At 43.7% G+C, this 13861-nt stretch overlaps 1 protein-coding gene across 1 annotated transcript in view; it reads left to right on the forward strand.

Annotated features, from left to right (window-relative positions):
• The window catches only part of LOC136610802 (pyroglutamylated RF-amide peptide receptor-like), a 114153-nt gene that overhangs the window by 89608 nt on the left and 10684 nt on the right, over window positions 1-13861 (forward strand). The window contains exon 2 of the mRNA XM_066590003.1: window positions 13059-13217. Coding sequence (XP_066446100.1) covers window positions 13059-13217 — 159 coding nt within the window. The remainder of the gene's footprint in view (window positions 1-13058; window positions 13218-13861) is intronic.

Below are 13861 nucleotides of genomic sequence, written 5' to 3' on the forward strand. Positions count from 1 at the left end.
GAATTGTTTTGTTTGGTTGTGTATATAACCGAGAACAACCTTACTGTCTGTGTAAAAGGTGAATGAATCAAATGCGACGTCCATTTCATTCCTTATCACTTCGGCAATCTCTACTGCTAGCACGGCTGCACAGAGTTCAAGTCTTGGTATGGAATGCGCAGGTTTTGGGGTTAGTTTGGCCTTACCTAGTACGAATCCACAGTGTAGCTCATTGTTGGCTCCTGAGATCATCAGATAGGCCACTGCGGCTATGGCTTCCATTGATGCATCAGAGAAGATGTGTATTTCCCTTTTGACAGCGGCTGAAAGAGAACTGGGAGCATAACAGCGCGGTACTTGGAGTTGTTCTAATACTTTCAAGGACCTTTTCCATTTTTCCCACCTTTGTTGTTTCTCAACAGGTAAGGGAGCGTCCCAATCCATATTCTCAGTAGTAAGCTGTCTCAGAAGTATCTTGCCCTGAATAGTGATGGGGGCTATGAACCCGAGAGGATCATAAAAACTGTTCACGACCAATAAAACTCCACGCTTGGTGAAAGGTTTGTCGCAAGCTAACACTTGAAATATAAATGTATCTTGTTCGATATTCCAGAGCAATCCTAGGCTGCGTTGTATAGGAAGAACCTCAGAGCTGAGGTCAAGGCCCAGCAAGTTGATTCCATGATCGTCAGATGGAAAGGCCTTCATTACTTCCTTGCTGTTGGAGGTAATCTTGTGAAGCCTAAGGTTCGCGACAGACAGCATTTTCTTGGTTCTGGTGAGGAGATCAATCGCCTCTGCGCTTGTGGGTAAGGATTTAAGTCCGTCGTCTACGTAGAAGTTCTTCTCGACGAATTGCCGAGCATCCGATCCGTGCTCCTTCTCACCTTCTTGGGCTGTCCTTCTCAGTCCATAGATTGCTACAGCAGGTGATGGACTGTTGCCAAAGACATGTACCTTCATCCGGTAATCTATGATCTCTTTGCTGACATCATTGTCCTTGTGCCATAGGAACCTGAGATAGTTTCTGTCATCTTCCTTAACGATGAAGCAATGGAACATCTGCTGGATGTCAGCCATAACCGCAACGGGTTCTTGTCTGAAGCGAATTAGAACGCCCATGAGGCTGTTGTTTAGGTTAGGGCCTGTGAGGAGAAGGTTGTTGAGAGAGACACCTTCATGCTGAGCACTGGAATCGAACACAACTCTGATTTGTTCAGGCTTGCAGGGGTGATACACGCCAAAGGATGAAAGGTACCAGCATTCTTCTCCTTCCCTTACCGGTGGTGCCGGTTCTGCATGGTCTCTATCGAATACCTTCTGCATGAAGTCAACGAAATGTTTTTCCATTACTGGTTTTCTCTCAAGAGTGCGTTTCAGAGAGGAGAATCTAGTGGTAGCTTGCTGCCTATTGTTAGGTAGCTTTACTCTTGGAGAACGGAAGGGTAAGGGAGCTACCCAGCTATTGGAGTCATCTTGGGTGAATTCCCTTTCCATGACCTTGAGAAATTCAATGTCTTCTCTAGCAGGTGCCAACTTGTTATCGTCACTTGTTGTATTGAACACTGTTGATCCAAGACTGTCATCCCAGAGGAAAGTGTTTGTACTGTCTTGTTGGTCATGGTGCCACTTACTGTTGGTCAGTTTCTCCTTCACCCGATAATGGTGTGGGCATGGATGAAAATAAGTACTGCGACCATTTGGCAAGATGTGTGTTTTAAATGAGGAAATCTTGGTTGGCTTTTTCATCTTGTCTATACAGACATTGCCTATGATGACCCATCCTAAGTCAAGGCGCTGGGCAAATGGTGCATCATGAGGTCCATTAATTTGCTGGCGTATTTTGTGCACCCTAAGAATGTCTCTACCCAGCAGAAGTAGGATCTCTGCGCTCTTGTCAAGGGCTGGTATTTCGTTAGCTATAGCCCTTAGGTGGGGATGATGGAAAGCGGCCTCTGGTGTAGGGATCTCTCCCCTATTGGATGGTATCTGATTACATTCAACAAGTGTGGGCAAGGGTATCTCAAGATTGCCCTTAAGAGAGGCTACTACAAGTCCGCTGGCTCTTCTCCCCGAGACCTCTGTCACTCCACTACATGTACCCAAGGTGTATGGGTAAACATCTCCCTTTATGTTAAACAAATCAAAGAGTTCTGACCTTGCAAGTGATCAGTTGCTCTGGTCATCGAGGATGGTGTACACCTTCATAGTCCTTTCTGGTTGACCCTAGGGGTACACATCAACTAGGCATATCCTTGCACAGGACTGGTCGCAAATGCCTTCTCCACAGACTTCTGTGCATGAAGAAGATACAGTGGTAGGACTTGCTGCTTGATCTGTGTTCTCCCCGCCATACGTTGGTAGGGTAGGGATACTTGTAGCTGGTGCAGTACTAGTTTGAGATGGGTGAAGAGCTTGTACATGATCCTCACAACCACACTCAATGCATTTGATGGCATTTTTACAGTCTTTAGCAATGTGTTCAGTAGAAGCGCAACATCTGAAACATACCCCAAACTTCTTTAGAAGCTCCTTGCGTTCTTGGAGTGGTTTCTTCCTGAAGCCGATGCACTTCTTGAGGGGATGAGGCTTCTTATGGAAGGGACACAGGCGATTAGGGTTTTCAACCTTTTCATCTTGATTGCTCTTGTAACTGACTCCCTGTGAAGCTGACAAAGTAGAGGGAAAAATATCAGTCTTTTTTACTGACACTGGACCTCTGCGGCCTTTGTAGTCGACGCGTGAGTTGTCAGACTTGAATGGATATGGACCGGGATTGGATTCCTCATAGGAGAAGCTTGGGTCGTTCTTGGATTCTGCAATGTTTTTGATGAACTCACAGAAGTAGGAAAATGGAGGAAAAGAGACTTGATTTTCTCTCTTATATCTTGACCCCAGAGCGGTCCACTTCTCTTGAAGGTTGTATGGCAGCTTTGACACTATTGGGTTTACTCCATGAGCAGTATCCAGGTAACTGAGGCCAGGTAGGTGAGTGTCTCCCTTGGCCAGCTGTAGCTCTAACAGTAAGTCACTGAGCTCTTGGAATTTCTGATTGTTTTTACCAGATATCCTTGGAAAGACTTGCAGACGTTTGAACAGAGCATTTTCTATTGCTTCATGACTACCATAGGTTCTCTCCAGTCTCTCCCTAGCGGCTGCAAGGCCTGCTGCTGGATTTTCAATGTGGACAGATCTGAGTCTCTTTATTCGTTCTGTAGACTGTGGGCCAAGCCACCGGATCAGTAGATCTAGTTCTTCCGAAGCAGTAATGCCGAGATCGTGAGTTGCGGTTCTGAAGGCACATTTCCAGCCTCTGTAATTCTCAGGCTGGTCGTCGAACCTTATCAGTCCTGTCTTGGTAAGCTCACAACGTACCATATATCTTGCAAACTCTGACATGTCAGTTTTCTCTGACTTCAGGTGTGAAATTGGTTGAGTGGTGCTGATTACATCGTTTGTGGTCTTTTGCGTGAGAGACGTAGGTACATATGGGGCTGTCAGGGTGTTCAGCATGGGAGCTGGTTTGAAGTCCATAGGTTTGGTGACATGTGGATATGGAAGCATGTAATTGCTAGAGGTTTGGAGAACCGCTGGTATTTTGATTGTCCATGAATACCGGTATATTGAGCTTGCTGGGGTGCAGAGCCTTGGTGTTCCATATAGGACGGAAGGTTGGTGTGAGGAACGAGCAGAGTTCTATGCTGACTTTGCATGCCTGGCTTAGTACATAGTCTCTTGTACGCTCGAGAGGTTCCTCTGCATCCAGTCTGCTGAAGTCAATGCTGTCTCTTTCGCTCTGACTTGTGGCTTGTTCTAAAACTCTTAACCTTGCTACGGCTGTAGCATGTTCACATTGTTTCTCCAGAGCCTCTATTTCCGCTTTTCTATGTGCAGCTTCCACTTCCGCTTTCTTATGTGCAGCTTCCACTTCTGCTTTCTTCTGCGCAAAGACGGCCTGTATCTTAGTTGCTTCCGCTTCTGCGCGTGCTTTTAGAAGCTGCTCACTGAGGGTGAAATGCTTTGAAGATCGTGACCTAGATGTACGCTTGGAGTGCCTGGTAGAGTCAGAAATGTGAGATGACACCTTCTGAAGTTGCGCAATTCTCGCTTCTGTCTTAGACTTAATATCGCGTACTAAGCCGTCTCTTTCTACACTGAGATGTTGGAAGCTTTGCAATTCCTCTATGGAATCCTCTGTGTTTAATTTTTTCAAAGTGCTTTTGTACTCCTGGACTTTTATATTATAATGTTCATACGTTGCACGAAGCTGTTGCAGGGCTCCCTCTAGTGGTGACACATGGAGTGAAGACAGACTCTGCTGAATGTTGGAGACATGACTTAGTAATGTTTCCCACAGTTTTAAAATGTCAGAGGAAAGTTCCTGCTTGAGACTTTCAAGGTTCTCTCTAACCTTCCAGGTTGGCTTCTTGGAGCGCCTGTCTCTCTCACTAGACTGCAGACTAGGGTCCATGCTAGCTTGTGCCTCAGAGTGTTCTTCAGCCATGATGCAGCACACAGGATGGAGGTAACACTGAGGAGAGTTATAGCTTGGTGGGAGATTATGAGCTGCAGCTGTGGTTGTATGTGGAGCTGCTGGAGGAGTCTTTACAGCAGTGTCTGGCAGGATTTATACATTCTTTTTACTATTCTGACTCAATAACATGGCTGCGGGCGTATCGGTTGAGGTAACTGCTCTTGTAGTTATGGACCAGTACTCACAGCAGGTATATGTTGTCAGACAGCATCCAACTCGACTGCAGAGGCATGTGAGAAGATTCCAGGGTTTATTTAGGTAGAAATCTTGTAGAATGCACATTTAGCAGTAGGTAAAAAGAGTGATGATGAGCCAAAGCACAGAGTAGAGACCTAACACATAGGCTATAGACAGGAAACTCCCAAGCAGGAGGAAAAGGAGGAGTTATGCAACACAGGGGGTACAGAGAACCAGAAGGGACAAACTAAAGAAGGCAAACACTTGCAGATACAGTACAGGTTATACATGTCAATGAATAGAGTCAGGTAGATGAGACATGACAGGGACAGTACCGCCGTGATTGGTATCCTAATAGACATTCCCTGACACATGAAAAGTGAACATGAAACGCCTCATCACTGAACTATGCACAATGTAAAAACTGCTTGTCATCATCAGCTTCATTAAGTAATTGTATCTTCTGCAATTACACTGGTCAACATGATTTTTTTGACTTGAGTATTTATGGTGATTCTACTAGTATTTCACCTCCTGAATTTAAATATGTTGTTAGAATTTTTTATCATTCAGGTTTTTTGTAACACATTTTTCCCTTTAATTTTGGTGTTCTTTATGGTTTGTGATTGGCTAAATTACCTTTATATTTAGTGTCCTAAATGTTCTTATGTGACTGGGACAGCAGGGGACGGGACGGATGGAACAATCTGTAAAAGCAATGGATAGAAATTCTGCAGCATTTCTGCATTTGAAATCTAAATTTCCCAACATTAGTGATGTGAAACTGAGAGAAGGAACTTTTATAGGGCCACAAATAAGATCAGTGATGGATGATGAGAAATTTCAGGAACTGTTAAATCCATTGCAAAAGGCCGCCTGGTTGTCATTCACAAATATTTCCTCTTCTTTTCTTGGAAATCATAAATCAGAAAACTATTGGAGATCTGGTGATGATCTTGTGAAAGCATACCAAGCTGTGGAATGCAATATGCAGCGTCCCATAGGGAGACCCCGGACATCTGACATACGTGGGGAGCTGGGAGGGTAGAGTGCTGTCTTGTCACGGTGGCACTTAGCAGGCTCCTTCCTGGAGGGACACACGCAACCAAGGCTGAAGTATAACTGCAGGCCACGTGGGACACCCCTAGGATAGGGAAATGCCCACTAAGCAGGAGAACAGGGGTTGTAGTTGTCACGTGTGACATCACCATTCCTACACACACCGGTATGACACTCGGCGAATAATAAATTTAGCCACAGACAGTTCTGAGTACCATGAGAATGGTTAAAGCCCGGTATAAACTTTACTTGAAAACTTGAAACCAGATACTACAAGGCAGTTCAATTGTAGATTTTACAGTGCAGGCAAATTACTTCAGAATGTAGTACCTCCACACGCACATGTCTGCACAGAGATTATTATCTTGTGGTACCCTTGATTGGAGACACGTGGGTGTGACAATTGAAGGGTGTACCTCTACTCAGTGATCCAGACTCAGATTGCCGTGTAGGAAAATCAAAGTATTAAGTAGTACCTCTGCACTGGCCTTAAAAAACTGTTGTTACTTACAAACACTCTCTCTCACACTTGGGGGCTCACTCCATTTACATCCAGCACACAAGCGGCACAGGAAATCTCTCCTCCTCTTCCATGCTTCACTACCTGAGGGCTGAAGGTGCCCCCATGTACCTGGACCTACTGAACAGCACCACTCCTGAAGACATGGACATCCTTACCGCTCTCAGGCTCTCACATTTATACCTTCTCTCATACCACGTGACATGACAGACTTGATACATTCACACGCAGGCTTTGGATTTTATTAAAAGTTAACCCCTCAAGCGCTGCAGCTGTACAACACACATGCTGGAAATAACAAGACAGGTTTGCACTGTGCATCAACATAAGACAAACATGTATGGCATTTATGGAGAGAACCAGGATGAAGTACTGGGACACTATACAATATGTCCTTAGAACTTCACTTCTTGGACTCCCACTGGACTTCTTCCCAGAAAATCTGTCAGTGACTGGCATGGCGAGCGTTTCCATCAGCAGATTTCAACGATAGAACAGAGGTACCGAGGCAAGTAGAGTCTCAGTATGCTGGCTGACTATTACTGGAACATGAAGAGAGACATCCCAGAAGAATATCCCCATCAATCATCATCAAAAACTTTCTAGGTAAACCGTATTTCACATAATGTTGACTTTTATGAGTACAAATTTTATAAAACTGTGTGTGACAAAAATCTGCCTGATGGAAAAATTCTAACAACAGATTTGAATTTAGGGAGTGAAATACTAGTAGAATCATTATTACATATTCTTGTGGAAGAAAAAAAGTTTTGTTTTGTAGGCCAGGGTTGTCATCCAAGTGGTTCTCATGTAACCTCTGAGGTTTATAAACATGTGAAATGTAGATGTTTTTTCAGAACACTATGTGATTGTTCTTAGTAATAAAAACCAAGTAATCTGTAGATAGGCTACCTTTTAATGGCTAACAAAAATGCATTATGTTATTGCGAGCTTTCAGACCTCTCAGGGTCCTTCTCAGGCAAAATAAAACAGATCACAGTACCAAACCTTTTTTTCAGAACACTATGAACAGTTGTTTTTGAAAGCCCTACTTGTCGAGTACATGTACACACTGATTGAATGTCTTCGAATGTCTTCAACCATCTCATCACTAATGGAAGGTCTTCCTGAACGCTGTTTGTCCAGTAAGCTTCCCATATATTTCAGCTGTCTATCCCAATGGGCAATGTTCAAATTTTGCTAGCTCTGAAAAACATTGCACTTTCTTTCAAATGGTTGCCATATCATAACCTCTCGTCACCATGGATATGCACTCCCACTAAGCTCAAGATGGAAAACTTGGAGACCTAGTCTTTAATTTGACACCTGTTTCATGTTTCTGTTGAGTTTCATTCCAACAACTGAATCATTGGAGGTCCCATCATGACTTTTTGGACACGCTGAATATATAAATATACATACATTCAATTCTCTATCTACATGTATCTTCACCCTTCGTATGCCTTACAACTGGAAATATTACAGCTGTGAAATGGTATAATATTCCGTGCACATAAAATATTTAGTTACTTTATTGCCTGCAGGTGTTTTTGCCTTCTCTGCTGTACATGTACGAGAGTCTGCCAGACAAGATGATTTACTCGCTGCTCACAGCAGTCATCCTGTGGATACAGTAGGGTGCCTATCATCATGGAAATCATACTGAGGAAAGAACATGCAAATTCACTGGATGAAATATAAAATTCGACTGGATTTCAAATATTTTGAGACCTAATAAAATGCTAAATGATAGATCGTCATCCCAGTGATTATCGCTGCTGTGCTTACACACAGGAGTGATGATCGCTCAGTGAATGGAATCAGAGCGGGCCAGAGATCTCTTCCGGCCACCACCTCCATTCACAGAGAACAAGTGCAACCCATAAATTGACATGCACATACACAGGTGTTTGACATAAAAATGTCTCAGTTTTTATTTGGTAGAACCAGTTTAAGAAATGCGTTTTGAAGCAATGTAATACTTCTGGTTTGCTATTGCTGGGGACACACGCTCATAAATAGTGGGATATGGGCTGGATGTGTTTAGGGATGAGCTCAGACTCTGTCCCGCTATTTATGAGCGTGTGTCCCCAGCAATTCTGAAGAAGTATTACATCGCTTCGAAACGCGTTTTTTAAACTGTTTCTACTAGAGATGAGCGAGCACCAAAATGCTCGAGTGCTCGTTACTCAAGTCGAACTTTCAGTGATGCTCGAGAGTTTGTTTCGAGTAACGAACCCCATTGAAGTCAATGGGCGACTCGAGCATTTTTGTATATGACTGGTGCTCCGCTAAGGTTTTCATTTGTGAAAATCTTAGCAAATCACCAAAGTCATGTAAAAAACACAGAAATGGATAGGGCAGGCGAGGAGCAACATGCAGGGCTGCATTTCGGGCTCCGAGGTCTTACTCTTAAGCCACAATAGTGGCAAGAGTGAGACCCCCCCCCCCCCCACTGTCAGCATAAGGATCGTTCTCCTCTGCCACAGCTGTAACGGCTGTGGCAGAGAAGAACGATGTTAGCCCATTGAATTCAATGAAGCCGGCAATACAGCCGGCTCCATTGAAAGCAATGGGCTGCCGGCGAGCGCGGGATGAAATTTCGGGAAGGGCTTAAAAAAATTAATGAATTCATGAATGGGTGTGAGTGAGATCTGCATCTGATTGGTCAGGCTGTGACCAATCAGAGGCAGCTCATTCAGCAGGCAGAAGAACTGCCAGCTGGCAGCAGCTGAAGTCCGTCTGCCGGGACCAGGTGAGTATATATTTTTTTTTTATTTTTACACATTTCTGGATGAATTGCAGGGAAGGGCTTATATATTTAAGCCCTTCCCGAAAATTCATTGTGCGATCGCCGGCAGCCCATTGCTTTCAATGGAGCCGGCTGTATTGCCGGCTCCATTGAATTCAATGGGCTAACATCGTTCTGCCGGGACAAGGTGAGTATATTTTTTTTACTTTTTACACATTTTAGGATGATTTTCAGGTAAGGGCTTATATTTTTAAGCCCTTCCCGAAAATTTATCCCGCGCTAGCCGGCAGCCCATTGCTTTCAATGGAGCCGGCTGTATTGCCGGCTCCATTGAATTCAATGGTCAGTGCTCGTTTAATCGAGACGAGCACCGCGTGGTGCTCGTCTCGAGTAACGAGCATCTCGAGCACCCTAATACTCGAACGAGCATCAAGCTCGGACGAGTATGCTCGCTCATCTCTAGTTTCTACCAAATAAAAACTGAGAAATGTCAATGACAAACACCTGTGTATGTGCATGTCAATTTATGGGTTGCACCTTATTCCCAGTCTATACCATTTCGCTCTGCATACGTCTACCCATGGGTAGTACCTTTACTGGGTTGGTTGCACCTGGCACCCTATGCATATACCTTTTTTTGCTCCTTCATCATCAGGATACCTAATTAGGACGAGGACCTACTCACCACCACTGAAGCTGCCTCCACTGAGGTATCTCCACTCCTCACATAGAACAGGTAGTCGTTCATGGATGAAAAGCAAATTGCATTCGGATAACACTTGCGCATTAAAAATGCAAAAATGGCTATTTTTTATTGCACAAAATTGCAACCGCCCAGGGGAATAAAGCCTTATTCTCACGACCTTGTACCATTCCGGTGTATGCAAAACAGAGCAATATTAATGCATGTGTATGTCCATGTGACATCCATATGCGTTGCATGTGTCCATGTCATCCATGTGACATGCTTTTTTTCTCCCACGCAGAAAAAAAAAGATGGAAGGTGATAAAACGGAGTGCACATGGATATCCTTTATGGGACACCCATTGATTTGAATGGTGACTGTCATCCAAGAAATCATGCCAGATGTAATTTTTCAGGAAAACCCCTTTAAGAGTATTGCAACCTTATCTGCCAAGGAACTGTAACTTCTAATTTGTAGTCCGACTTCTAGTTGCTTTGCTGCAGGAAGCAGACCACTCTGTACATTGCGCAGTGGCCAGTGTTGGTACTGCAGATTCAGTTGGACTGAACCAACCTAGAACACTGCACAATGTACAGAGCTGTCTGTTTCCTACGGCAAAACAACTAGAAGTGGGACAACTCCTTTAAGGCCGCCTGCACACGGGCGGAAATCCCGCGGCGGGATTTCCTGCGGGATTTCCGCCACTGAAAGTCTGCATAGGAGTGCATTACAATACGCACTCCTATGCAGACGGCTGCGGTTTGGCCGCACGAAATCTCGCGCAGCAAACAAACCGCGGCATGTCCTATTTTTGTGCGGGGCTCGCAGAGGGTACCCCTTAAGGGTAGTTTTTTTAATATTTGTCTATTATTGTACATTTACGACTGCATCAAACTCTGAGCCAGTAATTCTTAGTAAATAAATATTTGCATACATCCAGTAAAAAAAAAAAGACAGAAAAAAATCTTTCCTTTTGGCATACCAGGACTAGAATAAATGGTGTCTTAATATGCCAGCTTTGTTTCAGTCTTCCAATTTATAGAAATAGACGTTTCCAAGCATTGACAGATGCATACCATTTAATTGTATTAATATGGCAGAGACCAAGCATTTAGTGCTTTCTTCAAAGCTGCCAAATGTGGATACTATAATTGTATCACATCTTGTTCAACTGCCCGTCCTGCTTTATCATAGCTCTGTATTTAGTAGTGTGATATATATTGTTCAAGAACAAAAGTCTAAAAAGTAACCGTTACGTCTGTGCGAAGCGTTTAGGCATCACGCCTAGTACGGACGCAAGGTAATATTCACACGGGACAAATAAACACCGGTAGGTCCCACATAAAACACCAAAACCATCATCCAAAAACAATCAAGGGGAAAAAAGGGAAATCTAACCCTAACAGCCAGAAGAGGAAAAAACTCTTCCTAAAGGGAGCAATCGTTCCGATGAAGACAGCCCCACAGCCCGAACCTGGGCCACCTGCACTAATCCTAGGTGGAGACAGGGAATCTCAATAAACAGGTGGTAACAACTATAGGCAGCAGCGGCAATGGCAAGAGCAACACCAACATAGTATGTAAGGCCAAAAAAAGACATATGTGCATCCAGTTCAGTCTATCAACCCCTAATGTTGATCCAGAGGAAGACAAAAATAACCACAATGAGGTAGAAGGCATTTTTTCCTATTTAAGAGGAAAAAAAATCCTTTCTGACTCCAATCTGGCAATCAGAATAATCCCTGGATCAACAACACATAAAAAGAAATACACCAACTACTTAACTTAATCAGGATGGCAGCACCAACGGAAACATGGACTAGGCCAAGTTCACCAACAAGAGATGACTAATCAGCAACTTCTAAGAGCAAAGGCTGGAATATATAAGCTCCCTCTCTAGTAGATTGGCCAGCCATGAAAAACACAACCACCTAAGGCAATCTCAACATACGACTTCCAATGACCCTTTAGCAAAGACGGTGGAATCCTAAGGCAGAACAAACATGCAACCTAAAAAATGTTATAAAGTGGCTCAGACTACGGCCTCCTGCAGATGGCCAGGTCAGATCCCGCTGTGAGAATTCGGGATGCGAGCCATGCCCCTGCAGTGACTACCGTGGCTCACATGCTCCACCGTCTGCTCGGCTCTGCTATGTGCCGGCTGACACCCAGCCGGAACATGCGCAGAGCAGAGCCGGTGCATCACCAATGACGTTTCTGTGCGGGCCTCTGCGACTCTTGCACAGAAATAGGACATGCCGCAATTTGTTTACCGCGCGAGTTTTCATGCGGTCAAATCGCTGCTGTCTGCATAGAATTGCATTATCTAATATAATCCTATGACAGCAGGCATGGACGGAAATTCTGCGGGAAATCCTGCCGCGGAATTTCCGCCCATGTGCAGGAGGCCTACATCAGCAAAATGGTAAGAAATGTTATTTATTATTATTTTATTATTATCTATTAGAAGGTAGTTTTCCTGGAAGTCAGTGTATGTCCTTTTAGGAGCCTTGTAACATGAATGAGACTATAAGGACAAACACATGATAGCTACAGTATGTGAAACTGGTCTTAAACAGGCAGAAGTGGAAAGCAGAGTAAACTCATACACTCCTCAGCATCATGTCAACTTTTTAGCACAGATGCCTCAGTGGCTGTATTAGAGGCGTGAACTACTCCAGGAATGAAGCTGAACTGACACATGAGAGCTAGTGAAGGCAATAGCATCCTGGACACAAAGACCTCACATCCAAGAGGTATTAGTAGGAGGAACATTACCACATCAAAAAAAGTCTGTAACTAGTAGTAGGTTGCAAACTGAATATGAGGGTCTGAAAACAGTTGAAGGATTGGAAACAGAAGCCTGAAACATAGTGCAACCTTTTAAACTTATGGTCACCACTAACATATGCAAAAATCATTTTTTCTTTGTCAAAGTTGCCCAAACCTAATAATTTTGGTTGGTTTGGTCTATGTAATGTGTATTGGACCGGCCATACTGAATTTCAGTTTACCTGATTCTTTGTTGCTGTATGAAGAGGATCTCTATAGGGGGGTAGGCAGGTAGCAGTTGCATCAAAAGGCCCCTTTGCCATATAAGTACACATCATGGTAGGCAGAACAAAAAGTTTGATAAGTCTTGCCAGATTAACTTTTCACTTGCCCTGTCAGAGAACTCCACTGTTACTAATTAGAGTAGCAGCAAGGATTAGATAAGAACTAATTGTTATGGAATAACAATATAATATATGAAGTATGTGGCATTTGATATGGTATATGGTGGGCAAATATATAGAAAGGTCTACAATGATATGAATAAGTTAACCAATTATGTACCATTTTCTTCCGCAGGACCATTTGTCTGTAAAATGGTTCCATTTATTCAAACCACAGCAGTCGTGGCCAGCACATTAACCATGACGTGTATCGCAGTGGAGAGATACCAAGGGATTGTCCACCCACTAAAAATGAAGAGGCAGTACACCAACAGGAGGGCCTACAAGATGCTTGGTAAGAATGGGGATGTTACCGATGCAACTACCAAGTCTTTTTTTTATTTCCTTTAATATTAATTACAGTAGTGTAATGTTCTTTCATTTTCAAACATGTCAGATACATTAATATTGGGTAGGTTCTGTAGACACAGGACTTGTCCTACTCAGCTTCCTCTCTAGTGTCCATCCAGTCAGTACGGACAGTGAAATAACACTAGTTAGGTTGAATTCCCTCTTCAAAACCTTCCAATGCTGCAGATCCTGTTGTCGAAATCCCCAACTGACAATCAACTGACATTGTGTTAGGAAGCTGCATGTAGCTACACATTTTCTCAGTTGTATTACAAAGCATCCATTGAAAATGAGTCATATAATGCATGATGAGTCTTTCAGTGGGAGCTGCTTTTTGCAGCGACTTTACATGAAAACTACTAGATGGGAGTCCACAACGAATATCCACACCTCATAACCTCCATAACAGCCCTAATAGGGCATTGGTGTTAAGGTTGCGCTTCTGGGACCTGTGGTTCTACAGGTTTCCTTGTGCACACCTTCACAGGTAGGGGTTAATTGAGCTGGCTGGGTGTGGTATTCTGCACCAGCCAATCCCCCTTGTCTGCTGCAGATAAATACAATCACAGAAAATGGCCGTTACTTACT

The sequence above is a fragment of the Eleutherodactylus coqui genome, chromosome 2 (assembly GCF_035609145.1).
Source record: "Eleutherodactylus coqui strain aEleCoq1 chromosome 2, aEleCoq1.hap1, whole genome shotgun sequence".
Lineage (NCBI taxonomy): Eukaryota > Metazoa > Chordata > Amphibia > Anura > Eleutherodactylidae > Eleutherodactylus > Eleutherodactylus coqui.